We start from the raw sequence: 14,030 nt of genomic DNA, 5'->3' as shown, positions 1-14,030 counted from the left end.
TGACTGCAGGAACAAAGGAATGACATCACTGCAGTGTTTTAACCTTGGTTAACACTGTTTACTTTCATTGAACAGCTATAGCATAAAAGCAATGTTTCTAAATCCGAAATGAATTACAGTTAAATCTTTTATTCACAATTTCATTGCTGTCAACCGATATTTAAACTTTACAATGTATAACATGATGTTTGAATAATATTAATTGATTGTAATGATGTATCCTTGTACAGGTGTGACAGTGAGGACCCGTCTATATTAGGTTATCGCTTCGTTCCAAAATGTCGCATTCTACAATAGTTACTTTAGTTAATTTAGGTCACCGTGTTAAAAGTCATAAAGCCTTCATTTTAAAACAATCAAAGTTGCCTGATTGCCATATTGGTCATTAAGATGTGGATAACACTAATAGGTTTTTAAAGTCTCCTTTTATTTTTAATCACAATAAAGCAAAAATTCTCTGAAATAAAATGCTCAGATAAATACTATAATGTTTGATCTCCAAAATGAGAACAGGCGGGAATTACTCTTAAGAAAATTCATTTAGTTATAGGCGATTCCACTAAACCAGGTAGCACCAGAACCATCCTCAGTCCCGCGTGTTTAACGTCTGCGAGTTTTCTTGTTCCAGTTCATACTGGTTTTCCAGAAAGTCGTCTGCAAACATGAGCGCCTGTCGTAGAGCTGTCAGGGCAAGGATGTTTATATCCGTCTTCAGTTGAGATTCCTTCTCATAATTTTTGACCGGAAGTACATGTGATCTTGGGATAGCGATAATATCAGCAGCTTTATTGACGGTATCTTCTACGACACTGCTCGTGAACATTTTGCTGACGTCTTTGTTTACTGTTTCACAAATCTTGTCCATCTTTGTTAGAAAAGCCAACTGGGATACACCTAGAAACAAAAAAGAAGGCAGAAGTTTACACTTGTACAAACTTCAATCTTTGAAGTTTCTCCTGTGTCACAAACATTTTTGGTATTGACTAACCCCTTCTTAATTTTTGACAGACGTTACTCACCTCAAATCACCAGGAGACTGAAGTAAATCACACTTACAAAACCATACCTGTCCACCAAGAGACATTTAACACAAAAATTGATTTTTGTATTTCGTTTTAAGTCTTTTAACAATATCTTTTCGTTAAGGCTCTCAGAGAAAAGTTATTTTCTATATCTACCACGAGACTTTTGATATCCTTGAGTTCTGTTATGCCCCCCCCCCACAACCCAGACAGAAGTTACTTACCCCTATCTACCACGAAACTTTTAATCTCCATGAGTTTTGTAACGAACCCCACAGAGAGAAGTAACTTACCCCTATCCACTACCAGACTTTTGATATCCTTGAGTTTTGAGACGACCCCCTCAGAAAGAACATCCAGGGTACTTCCATCAAGTACAAACACTACCACGTGTATCCTGTCCTTTACCGTGGGCTCTTTGACAAAGCCTGGAGTTTTTGTTGATGCTTTCTCTACAGGGTTAAACTGAAAGCAGATTGATTCACCTCTGTTACTTGTATTGTGGAACTGTATTTTACTTAAAAGGTACATTATGTTTTGTTGTTTATCATGTACAGCAGCATTAGAGATATGAAAGATTACAATCATCTTTTGTTTTCCCTTGAACTGAAATGTGACATTTTCATTGGTTTAAACATAGCACGTGATTGCCTCATATATCTCTATATTTGTTCTGTGAGAAATAATATTAGGCAATATGGCCGTCATTGGTCGACGCTTCGCTTACTCATTTCGACATTTCATAGTATTTTATACATAAACTGCATGCCGTAAGTTCTTAAAGTATTTGGAGTAGTTGACCTTTGAAATTCTTTAAAATTAGAGTAGTTGCCCTTAGAATATTGACGTCACATTGTTTTGTCTGGAGCAGAACAAAATGGCAGCGTCGAAATTTGCTCAAATCTCTGCAGAGGAAAGGGAGAAAACATTTAAACTTGAATAGCAACAAAACATTGTAAGTAAACATGGGTGAAGCAAAGATTTTGAAAGAGTATTTGAAAGGTGAGATTGAAAATTTTGAAGGTTTAAAATGAGTTAAATTGGACGGGATGTAAGGCATCTTGTACATGGCTTTGCGTAGAACATCGCTATTTGTGAATATATATGTCGCTTGATAGTCCTCGAGAAAACAAAACACTTATTAGGTTAGTTACTGACTCACTACCGAAATATATTGAGTTGATCAATCTCATAGAAGGCTCGGCTTCGCCTCGCCATCTATGAGATTGATCAACCCAATATATTTCCGTAGTGAGTCAGTAACTAACCTAATAAGTAATAATAGAATCTGTCAAACCTCCGTATCTGTGCAAAAAGTGATTCGTTTTATTTGAAAAATTTTCAATGCCCATTTTTCACTGTCAAGCTACATGTAGCTGATGTCAAAGTTGTGAATGATTGTGGCTTGACTGTACCATTTGGGCTTTCTTTATCAACCTTTTGCTATTACATGTATCATCTTTATAAAAAAAACTATCCATATAAAGACACATTGATTATTTATCAGCTGAGAAATTACACAACAATACCGTGTAATGATTTGGGAGATTTCCGTCCAGAATAAAGCCCAGGTCTTCACTTTTGATGGACAGTCCCTCCTCAACCCCCCTTGTGTCACAAATCCGAAAACAGAGGTATTTCTTGGTCGAAGGGTCACGAACACGGAATTTTTCAAACTGATAAAGAGTTGATTTGAAGATTTGAACATTCAAAATATCTTTAAGCATTGAATCTTTGACATAAAGTTTATTTTAATTGTATCAGAATCTTCGACTCACACGTTTAGTGAGGCTATTCTCGGCACTTCCTGTGCATGCGCGGGAGGATATACCGCCCCTGAAGATTGAGTTGATGGTGTTGAGGAAGCTAGACTTTCCGGCTCCGACCTGTCCTATCAGTAGGATGTTGACCTCAGGAATCTTCATCTCCTCGAGGGGATCGTAATTTGCAACAAATTCTTTTAATTCTTGAAAAGTCTGAAAAATTGTACATGTACACAAGAAACAAAATATATGTCAGTTGTATTTCTTCGGATAATTAAAATAATCAGATTATAACCTACTGATATTTCTTTATTTTTGATATGCAAAGCGCCATCGAGATTGCAATATAATAGTACTATATCTTGTTATATGTTGTGAAAATATGTAGTTTAAGATAATTAATTACAGAACAGTACTGCAACAATTAATCTGAAGTTTAAACGGCGAAATAACGCAGACAATGATCTTATTAACTGGAAATGAGTGGTTGTTGTAAGTTTTATTTGAAATGTTCGAGTAAAAGTTAATGAAGTGTTACTAGTGAATGTTAGGTGTGTTTTTTCAATGACATACCTGTGAACTCCAGTCTTGTGAGTCCCTCCATGGAGATTCAAGTTCATCATCTGGCAATCCATCAACAACAGTGGCAATTTATTACAAGCTCTCGTGTATATTGTACACACATTTCATTTCTGCAGTAAATTTACACATATATTTTTGCTCTGAGATACTGATAACAGAACCCAACAACTACTTTAGCAAATGAGACGTATATTTACATGCTACCTCAACTATTGAAGTCATTGCAATACGAATTAATGCATGTGAATTGACAAATTATCTTCATTTACAAACCTGATACACTTTTTCTAACGTTTTCATGATGATGACGTCCATGAATTTACTTACATGAATATAAACTGACCTTTGACTATCTAGTAATAACGATTACCTTTGACCAGGTAGACCTCCAGATCGGTGACGTTATTGTGACCGTTTGCCACGGACTGGGCGGTCTCTCCTTTCATATCAAAGCTTTGGCCGTCAAAGAAATCATATTCAGAAAAAAGTTGATAGAAACCGCCCACTGTTTTTTTCAAAACATTATTTGAGCATGAAGCCAACGAATGAAACCATGGCCCGTGATTGCCTGCTTTATAATGAGTTTCTCCACTTGTATAAGGAAACATCACTGGTTTCCAGTTACCAGCAGAATGTAATTTGAACAAGAACGCTTTCTGGTCTGTACACCAGCTCCGAGTACTCCCCCAGTTGTCTGACAGGTACCCTCCGTACACGTTGTTGTCTGTGTTGTAAAAGATTGTCACAGTGGGTCCTTTGTTGTCACATAACTCATGGAACCTCTGATAAGACATCCCGTCACGGCTTATTTTGTATAGGAGCTCAAACTGACTGTCCCTGCCAATCCACTGTGATATTTGTTTCTTGTCTTTACGTGCAAGTAGCTCCGCCATGTTTTCTATTCCCTTCAAACAAATGCACAAACAAAGGAATTAACCAAATGAATGTAGTCTTGTAACATTTTTGAAAATGAGTTGAATACATCATTATTTTCTAGTATATATTCAATAATATTACATGTATGTAATCCTTTTTATTGCTAAGTTATTATAGAATGTATTTTACAAGATACATATTTTTTCGCAATATGAATCATTTCATTCATTGTCAAGTGGTGGGGACTATGATTTGTTAGTAGTACTTAATTCAGATTTAATACCACAGTGTGACTGATATTAGCAATGGTATAATTTAAAGGATACTTGAGTCCAAATTCAAGTTTAGAGATAAAAACTCACATTCTGCTGTAAAAGTTTTGTTAGGATACGATACCAGTCAACCGTAAACCTTATGGGTATGTAAGTTGTATCCTGGCGTCATGGGTTTCCGATAGTCTAACACTAAACGCTGCCTCTAATGACTCTTAAAAGCAATTTTTGTTTACATGCATATCATGCAATAAAACCCAGTCGACGTGCACTGATGCGAAATAAAATTTTAAAGTTAAGTTAACTTATAATTATCAGTAAGATAAAAGAGTAAGGAATATGTTAGGCCTACATGAACGTTATTAATAATATCTAAGATGCAAGACATGTACTTAAAACGTTGATATTTAAGATACTAAAAATTGATGACGTCATTTTGATTAATCATGCAGATATGCATCTTAAGGTATACGTTTACTCAGGATGAAAAAAAATTCCACTGATGATAATGAAAAACCATCTATTGTGTGTTAAAGACCTTTCATGGTAGTGCTATTTTTCACTTTCAAAAAAGTAGGTCAATGATCTACTTTTTGAGATAATGGCCATTGAATATTTTTTGAAAATTTAAGAAAAATCCCCGAAAATTTAACACTATGATTGAGATTTTCTTAATTGTGAAAATAATTGAAATTGCTAAATTCTTTTAAAAATGAAATTCAGTTGATGAATGGCAGTGACACTAAACAGACACAAAGCATTAAGTTTTCATTTTCCTCTATCAGTTTCCAAATTCCTACACTTTTTAACTCAATTTTACAAAAAACTAAATGATGATAATACCAAAACATTTATAGCATTAAACTTGGTATATTAACCTTACTCTGCAGGCATAAAAGTTATATGAGGTCAATGATCAACACTTTGAGTTAAGGTGTCTTTTATCATTTTTAAGCATTTTTCAATATTTTTGTAGTGTGTGCCATTCAAATATCTAAACAAAAGAGTGAGATAAAACCAACAGAAAATATGCAAAATTATGTTGACTAACAAATAAAATCTTAACTGTGAATATTACAGTACTACCAAAAATATTTAAGGGAAAAACAAAATCTGAAAATTTTAGTCCGAATTTTATTCTGTTTTGAAAAAGTCAAACTTTGTTTGAGCCTAGTTCCATAATATAGTAAAAATGATAAAGATAGAATGGTTTGTCAATAATAATTCATTTCATAAATACTTTTAGTGATTAAAACAAATGTTACTCATCATATTGAACTTGATAACAATCCGACTTTGAGAACTCAAACCCTGAGTGTCCTTAATCATTTATGATATCAGACTTGCAAGAGGAATAGAAAGTAGAACGAACACGAATAATCTTGACTATCGAAATAAGTTAGTATGCAACTGTTGGTTGCCTAAACCTTTCATTTGTTAGTTCAGGTTTACTGATGTGAGCTCCTTGAGATATAAAGTCTAAGAAACTACATTGTTCAAAGTAACAATCAAACTATACAAACCGCGCAATTTTGCTACTTTCGTTTCATTTTCTGAAATTCAAGTACGGTATAACATTTCAATCATAAAGGAATACATTTTGCGAGTTATGTGATAACATGTAGAGTTATAACAGTTTTTTGTAGTTTAACCCTTTTCTGTTACTTTTAAATCCTTTTAGTTATCTTCCATATTAATACACATTAAAGCAAGATTCAAGTAAATATTTAGAGGTTTGTCTCGGAACATTTGACAGTAGAGAAAAGATACAGTCTTAATTTGACATTACTAGTGTTGGATTATATCCTACATTATTGAATAATTCCCTTCTAAAATCAGAATACATTTCACAATTAAACAGAAAATGATTCTCGTCTTTTATTTCATTTGATACACAAAAATTACATATTCTTTCATCGAGAGGTTCCCCCTTATATCGCCCCGTTTTCAGTTCTTATTTGGAGTATCCCACACCTGAATTGTGCCAAAATAGATCTTTGAGATTTTGAAATGTTCATTTCAAGGTACTTTTCAGTTTTAAAATTTGTTTTAATGCTTTTATACAATTGCAATTTTGGTAATTGGTTTATCTTTCCCAACGATTCATTTTCATAAGTAAGAAACAGTTTGTTTTCAAATTCATTAACATCACAGACTGATAAATTATCATAAATATGTAAAAGATTCGTGGATTCGAACAGTGATTTAATGCGTAATGTCAATCTACATAAACCAGGTTGATTAAAGTCCCACAACAAAACACGCTTTGTTAGCCGATTGTCATCCATTGTCAGCAATCGAATCCATAATCGCACGGCGTAAATACAGTGTCTATCATAACAGAGTTCCAATCCAAATCCCCGGTGTAGCGCTGGTAAAGGTGTTAATTTGTGAACGCCTAAGTAAAAACGGAGGGCTCGATTCTGTTCCATTTCGATAGAATGATAATTCTGGAGGCCCCACACTTCACTACAATAATCCAAACTGGCGCTACACAATTTTAAAAACAATTTTTCAAAAGTTGAAATTCCTATTTCTTTATATGGACGAATTTTGGAAACCATCCCTCCGAGAGCGCGTCCACCAGCTTTTGATAAAGTATCGGCGTTGTTTTGGAAATTCAGTTGTTCATGAAATATTACACCAAAGGTAGCAGTATAAAAATGCTGTCTCGAATAGACAAAAGACTCACGTGTCTCAATAGGTAAATAAATTAATTAAAGTTTATGGGACACAGCTTCAAATCTTACCTTAATTTGTCTTAAAGTAACTATTCATTAAGTAAACTCCACACAACATTAGTTTTGTTGTAAGGATCAATACCATCTTTGTCAACAGGTTTACCTAATAATGTCCATTTTTTTTTTTACACAATTGAGGAAATGGTTAAAGAAATCTTAATCTGTCCATTCTATATTTAGGTAAAACAGTCTTTATCAGTTATCTCGCTCACAGCACAGTTTGAAGCTTATATCATTTACATATTTAACTCATAGTAGAGCTGATTTATTTATACTGGTAGGTTTTTCAGGTTTTCCTGCCTAAAATATTTTAACCGAATAAATAGACATGTAACGTTTACTAGTATTTAAATTATAAACAATGTTTGGGCTTAATCCCTCCCCATACAAATTATTATATTAACTCGTTTATTATGGCATTAATTCACCTTTATTAATTGCACCATCTTTCAATTACACAAAATACAAATCCGAAAAAGTCACAAAAATGTGGTTTAATCGTTTTCTCAGAAAATCAGAAAAATTACGAGGGGATCAGTCTTGTTTATTTAAAGCCTCCATATTTTCTTGTTTCAGCTCACACTGATTCTCCAGAAAGTCGTCTGCAAACATCAGTGACTTTCGCAAGGCCAAAAGGGCCAGTATGTTGATACTGGTCTGAAGTTCATGTTCCTTCTCATAATTTTTTACTGGAAGTACATTGGATCTAGGGATAGCGAAGAGGTCCGCGGCCCTGTTGACAGCATCCCTTACAGTTTTACTTTTGTATACTTTGCTGACGTCATCACTGACCAGTTCACAAATTTCGTCGATTTTTGTAAGGAAAACTAAATGGGGTATCCCTAAAAAAGAAGTTTACAGTTTTTGAGCATTAGATGAAATAGAACACATAATTAGATCTCATTTATGCAAATTAATATGGTATATATATGTTCATCTTTAATTATTATAAACTGTATTCTTTTTATATAACTTAGTTATAAATTTCGAGTCAATTCATACCTCTTTCAATAACAAGACTTTTGATTTCTTTAAGCTTTTTTACGACGTCTTTTGACAGAAAGCTCACGTTACTTCCGTCAATGATGAAAACGACCACGTGTATTTTTTCCTTCACAGTTGGTTCCTTGACAAAGCCAGGAGTTTTTGTTGACGCTCCCGAATCGAGTTCAAACTACAAAGGTTCCAGTTTTAAAGATCACTTTATATGTATTTAGAAATGATACTTTTGCATGATGAATGAGATAAGTTTTATAAACACAATTAGTTAATTTTCTCGTATACTTAAAAGCATAGGACCCAATACTAAAAATTATAAAAGACGTGCTTTCACATATCCATATGGTCTTCATTTAAAATAAAATATCATGACACGTGAGATTGCCATGAGAAAGCTAACTTCTTCTTTACAGTGTGATGAGATTTCCAGTTTTTCAGTAACAGATACCTTGTCATAATTAAATGATGCTTTTCGGATGTTTTATGTAGAGAACCCAGTTTTTCTTTTCGCCTACTGTGTAATAATTTAGATTACTTTTTGTATATAACAGATTTCGTTCTCATTTTGAATATGATATATTTTGTCTCGTAGAAAGCCAAAGTATTAAGTTCTCGTACTCACTATTATGTTTTTAGTTTTAATTCCTAAATGTTTTAGTTTCTGTTTAGATTTTACAACAACAAGACTCTCACTTACCTTGTATTGATTTGGAAGGTGTCCGTCCAAGATAAAACCAATGTCCTCGTTTATAATAGTCGCCCCTTCTTTTACTCCACTAGTGTCGCAGATCCGGAACCGAAGGTATTTCTTGGTTGATAGGTCACGGACCAGCAGTTTGTGGAACTATTAAGGGAACATCAAAATTGAAAAATTCTATAGTTTTTGATATCCATATAATGGAATATTGTACTGATGAAAAGGAGACAGAGAGAGAGAGAGAGAGAGAGAGAGAGAGAGAGAGAGAGAGAGAGAGAGGACAAAACTTTCTCGCACAACATCCATACATAATAATTAAATAATAATAATAAACATGCATGATATACTTCCTTGCTTCATATTCTAATTAAGAGAGAGAGAGAGAGAGAGAGAGAGAGAGAGAGAGAGATTACTTTTTGAGTCAGGCTGTTTTCGGCGCCCCCGGTGCATGCGCGAAAGGAAATTTCGCCCTTAAAGATTGAGTTGATGGTGTTGAGAAAGCTAGATTTCCCGGCGCCGACCTGTCCTATCAGTAAAATGTTGACTTCCGGGATCTTCATCTCTTCAAGAGGCTCATAACTGGCAATAGAATCCTTTAATTCTTGAACAACCTGTATATATGTTCAAAAATTATAGTTTCAATCAAAATGAATTAACAGATCGTTTGATATAAAAAAAAAATTATTACGCTGCTTTAAAAGGTGTGTAACGGAAAAAATAACTGGGGATTCAGGCGATGTCAATAAATTTGCCCCACTAACCTGATGTTTTAAATACAATTATTTCCTATAAAAATATTGAAGTATGTGAGCTTAAGACATGTATTTTAAAAATGAACAATTTTTTAATGGAAGAAAAGTTTATCTCTTAACTTCTTGAGCAACAATAGGAGCAAATAAACAGAGTTTGATTGATGAAACATTTGTAATTGACGTGTGGTAACTTACTTGTAAATTCCACCCTTTTGAGTCCCTCCAAGGAGACTGCAGTTCCTCGTCTGGCAAAAATTCTACATGGGAAGCATAAATGTAGCATGGTTTTCATAAAAGTTTTAATTGTTTTCTTTAAAAAAAATATCCTAATATTTTTTTGGTCTCATCGATCAACAATGTGATATTGTTGTAATAATCTGTTTATGATAATAAATTTATTGATGAAATGAATGAACTCTGACCTTTGACAAGGTAGACCTCTAAATCAGTGACGTTGTTGTGAGCGTTTGCCACAGACTGGGCCGTCTCTCCTTTCATGTCAAATCTTTGTCCGTCAAAAAAATCAGACGTGCTGAGACTGTAAAAGTTGGAAAGTGATTTTTCATCCACCTTAATTGATGTTTGAAATGAAGGCAACGAATAAAACCATGGCCCGGAGGAAATTTTTTCGAGGTGAGTTTCTCCTTGTATGTGAGGAAACTTCACTGGTTTCCAGTTACCAGTTGTATATAATTTATAAAGAAAGGCGGCATTGTCTGTCGAATAGTTAGACCTAAATGTCCTCCAGCTGTCTGACAGGTACCCCCCGTACACGTTGTTATCCGTGTTGTAGTAGATGGTTACCGTAGGTCCCTTGTTGTCACACACATCGTGGAACTTTTTTGCTGATCCTCCATCTCTACTTAATTTGTACAGAAGTATAAACTGACTGTCTTTGCCGATCCAATGTGACAACTGTGTCTTAATTTTACACGTAAGTAACCCGTCCATTTCATTTAAAGTACACGTGTACAATCTATGAAATTTCCATCACCGTGCTAAACTAGCCGATATTTTTCTGCAATAAAGTAAAATTAAGGTATACAAATATTTATATATATATCTAATTCATAAATTTATATGTGTATCAAATTTTGCGTTCTCTTTTTTATCTGCCTTGAGATATTTATATTAAATTTGTGAAATTTGAGCGTGTATTTCAAATTTTAAATTATTATTAAATGGTCGAAAACGTAAATTGATTTAGAATACAACATGTTTGTTTTTTAACTCTATTTCAATTTATGTGAATAGTGTAGAATATGATAATTTTGTGTTATTTAGTCATGAAATTGACAGTTATAGCTAGTTAGAGCTAAATTGCTCAATAAGGTAAACAAGTTGGACTGCTAATTATCACATCATTTCTGAATCTAGGTCATAAAGTTACTCAAGTGTACATTGTTATCGTACAGTCAACCAATTAATATTACACTAAGACAACATCTAGAACACCCTGTTCTATCTTAAATTATTATATTTATTTAATTTGAAAATCATATGCACAGAAATGTTCGTTTTTCATAACTTTACCAATATTCTTTGAATAGCTGGAGTGTTTTTAACAAATGAAGACAAAACATACACGTATTCAAAGTAACACGATTAGCTCCCTTTGTGGATATTTAAATATTTATTGATCGCATCATGTTAGCTTGAGTATCGGTTTAAGTAACACAAAGACCTAAGAGAAGAACAGATGGATGTATTTGATGCATATATTATTCCAATGTTTAAAAATGACCCGTGACGATATAGTATTAGTTAAAAATAGCACTTTAATATTTTTATGATAATGTATAAAACACTTATTGACATAACAGAGCTTTTTCAATGTTGATATATTAATCCAACAATACTTTACCTGAATTAAAAATATCAAACAGATATCAAACAAAGAAACGGAGAAAAATATGTATCCTGCACAGTATTACACAAAACCTACTAATCATTAATTTCGGATTAATTTCTCCTATGCACTGTCCAATATTTTATGAACTGATGTATGGTAGCAAATATCAGACACAATAAAATTAAGTTTTTAAAATATTATTAGTTAAATTTCAAGTACTTGTCTAGTAATATATGCTAGTAACCCTGATGAAATTATAGAAACAATATTTTTTGAAAGAAATATTTATTTCATATATATCATAGCATTTGTGTTTCTTTAACTTAATCAAAGCATCAACGGCATCTATACAATTAAAAAAAAAAAAAATAAACTAATTTGAACAGGAAAAAATGTAAGAAATTCAGAATTTGGAAGGCAATATAGACGTCACTTATTTAGTGGATAGTTACAGCTTATTTGTCATTTTTAACACCAAATTCCTTGCTAAAGTGGGCGTAGAGTTTTAAGCCTTTAGAGCCTGCCTAATTCGTTATATCTATGGATATAGAACCGATATTTATCAAATGTTTTACAGAGAGCTTATGGATCTATATACCACTATATTAAAATAATAGACTCGATTTTTTGGGCTTTAATACCGAGAAATCGGAATAGTACTGTCTTTTGTTTAATATATTTTAAACATCATTGGTACTTGAAGATTACCAATTTATTTTTATTTTGTCTCAATCGAGCTTCGCCAATTAATAATCAACGAAAATTCTTTTAAAATATCCGGAAATTATCTGGATTATTTGGATTTTACAATCTTGCACATGCGCATTACAATCACGCTAAATCACGGTAAATGTTTCCACAATATAACATTTGCATGGATAAACTCAGAAACGATATTACAAGTAAGTGTAAATTTTCATTGCATGAAAATTTGTCTTATATTCTGTTCATCAAAAGAATATGGGAGATAACTCTAACTCAGTGCATTTAATATGAAATATCCCGAGAGTTCTGAATGTCAACATGGTGTGTAAATTCGTAGCGAGTAAAAAACGTTGATGAAAAAGTGTTGAATTCTTCGTTAAAATGAATTAAATTTTTAGATGAAAATTTGACTGTTTTTTTTTTCAATGCAGCCTCACTAATTTTTCCAAAATCGTTCCGGAGCGATTCTGCATTTTTTTGCTACATTACGGGCATCTAACTGTGGTGAAGGCCTGTTCCGAGACCCAGTTAGATTTTTATAACTAAGCAGAGTGTAGTGAAATTAATAGCATTATTGTAGTCTTAAAGCTTGGTTATGTAAATGTCAACAATATGGTGTGTCGATGTATCTATTTCATAACTGTCCGATATCATCTGCAATGTCAACCCGTGCACGCACTGGTCAAAATCTAGTAATAATAATAATTTCTAAAAGTGTACATGAATATATTGTCTTCTACATTGTTAAAAACGGCCATCTTGAGTAAGAAATGGGTCTATTTTGAATAAGATGCCTCTTTTAAATCAGAATCTTCTAAAAATTGCAACGCATTCACATAGTCATCTAAACTAATTAAAATGCCATTTTACTTGTGTTTGAAATTGCAATTTTCATTTCAAATTTTTTTTTGTGGATTCATTGTATATGTCATGGTAGAATTGTTTAGCATTAAATATTGATTATGTTTGCACTTATGACCATTGAACATTTTGATTTCATAAAATTCACACTGATGTCTAATTGTTATTTGGGTAAACATATAAGTTTACGTAAACATAAAACGCTATGGTTTTGACAGAAACGTGCCCCATTACTGTGCGTCATTGTATAGAAAATGAGACGAGGAACTTAATTCTGATTGGGTATACACATGACAAATTAAAAACAAAAATGTAACAACTCTTGTCGGCATTTTTGCAGATCGTACAACAGAGTCACAATAATATTTTCCTCACATGATCAACGTCAATGTCGAAGAAATCTCTCCATAACGAGAGACGAATTATTATTTTCGCTTCGTTTAAAGATTAATCATGATATGTTTAATTTGATTGACATGGACATCAAGAGAACTTAAACAAAATAAAGAATATTTCATGACATTAATGAAAAATCCGAAAAGTTAACAATTTAATTTTGCAAACTTTTTTTTTTATTAAAAAACATTACAGCACATATATCAGCCGTTCATTGAGAGATAAAAAAAATTGTCGTGTTTCACCAGACAATTGCCATAACACAGATGCATACCTTTGTTTAAATAGGTTAATGATTCCTATTTATGCAGCAAACATTACACGATGTTTATATTAATTTAAAGCTAAACTAGTTTGCAATTGGGTTTTATCTACAAAAAGACACGTTCGGTAAAGCTTTAACAAATGATTTTTAGCATATAATTTGTTATGTCAGCTTTCAATGTAATACAATACAAGCATAAAAAAAATTATCTACTAAAAGACACGTTCGGTAAAGCTTTAACAAATGA

General features: G+C 32.9%; 2 protein-coding genes across 3 annotated transcripts; both read right to left on the bottom strand.

Annotated features, from left to right (window-relative positions):
• Positions 1-408: 408 nt before the first annotated feature.
• On the bottom strand, positions 409-6,104 carry LOC117682742 (interferon-induced protein 44-like). The gene is made up of 7 exons (XM_034450998.2): positions 6,039-6,104; positions 3,738-4,272; positions 3,359-3,408; positions 2,801-2,998; positions 2,552-2,698; positions 1,316-1,487; positions 409-894 (listed from the first exon to the last, which is right to left on the bottom strand). Exons 2-7 carry the CDS (start codon positions 4,258-4,260, stop codon positions 587-589), a joined length of 1,398 nt encoding a protein of 465 aa, XP_034306889.2. The 5' UTR covers positions 4,261-4,272; positions 6,039-6,104; the 3' UTR covers positions 409-586.
• Positions 6,105-6,716: 612 nt separating this feature from the next.
• Positions 6,717-11,710, bottom strand: LOC105319632 (interferon-induced protein 44). Of its 2 annotated transcripts, none has more exons than XM_066080817.1 (7): positions 11,650-11,708; positions 10,127-10,722; positions 9,900-9,961; positions 9,366-9,563; positions 8,953-9,099; positions 8,259-8,430; positions 6,717-8,098 (listed from the first exon to the last, which is right to left on the bottom strand). In XM_066080817.1, the coding sequence occupies exons 2-7, from the start codon at positions 10,653-10,655 to the stop codon at positions 7,791-7,793; spliced, it is 1,416 nt and encodes a 471-aa protein (XP_065936889.1). In that variant the 5' UTR covers positions 10,656-10,722; positions 11,650-11,708; the 3' UTR covers positions 6,717-7,790. The 2 variants fall into 2 exon arrangements, with proteins under 2 accessions (XP_065936889.1, XP_065936888.1); XM_066080816.1 differs by having other exon boundaries at positions 6,718-8,098; positions 11,569-11,710.
• Between the last annotated feature and the right edge of the window lie 2,320 nt (positions 11,711-14,030).

Source organism: Magallana gigas, chromosome 4 (genome assembly GCF_963853765.1).
Source record: "Magallana gigas chromosome 4, xbMagGiga1.1, whole genome shotgun sequence".
In the NCBI taxonomy this organism is placed as follows: Eukaryota; Metazoa; Mollusca; class Bivalvia; order Ostreida; family Ostreidae; genus Magallana; species Magallana gigas.
The sequence above is the reverse complement of the archived record's forward strand: the minus strand, read 5'-3'. Positions and strand labels throughout refer to the sequence as shown.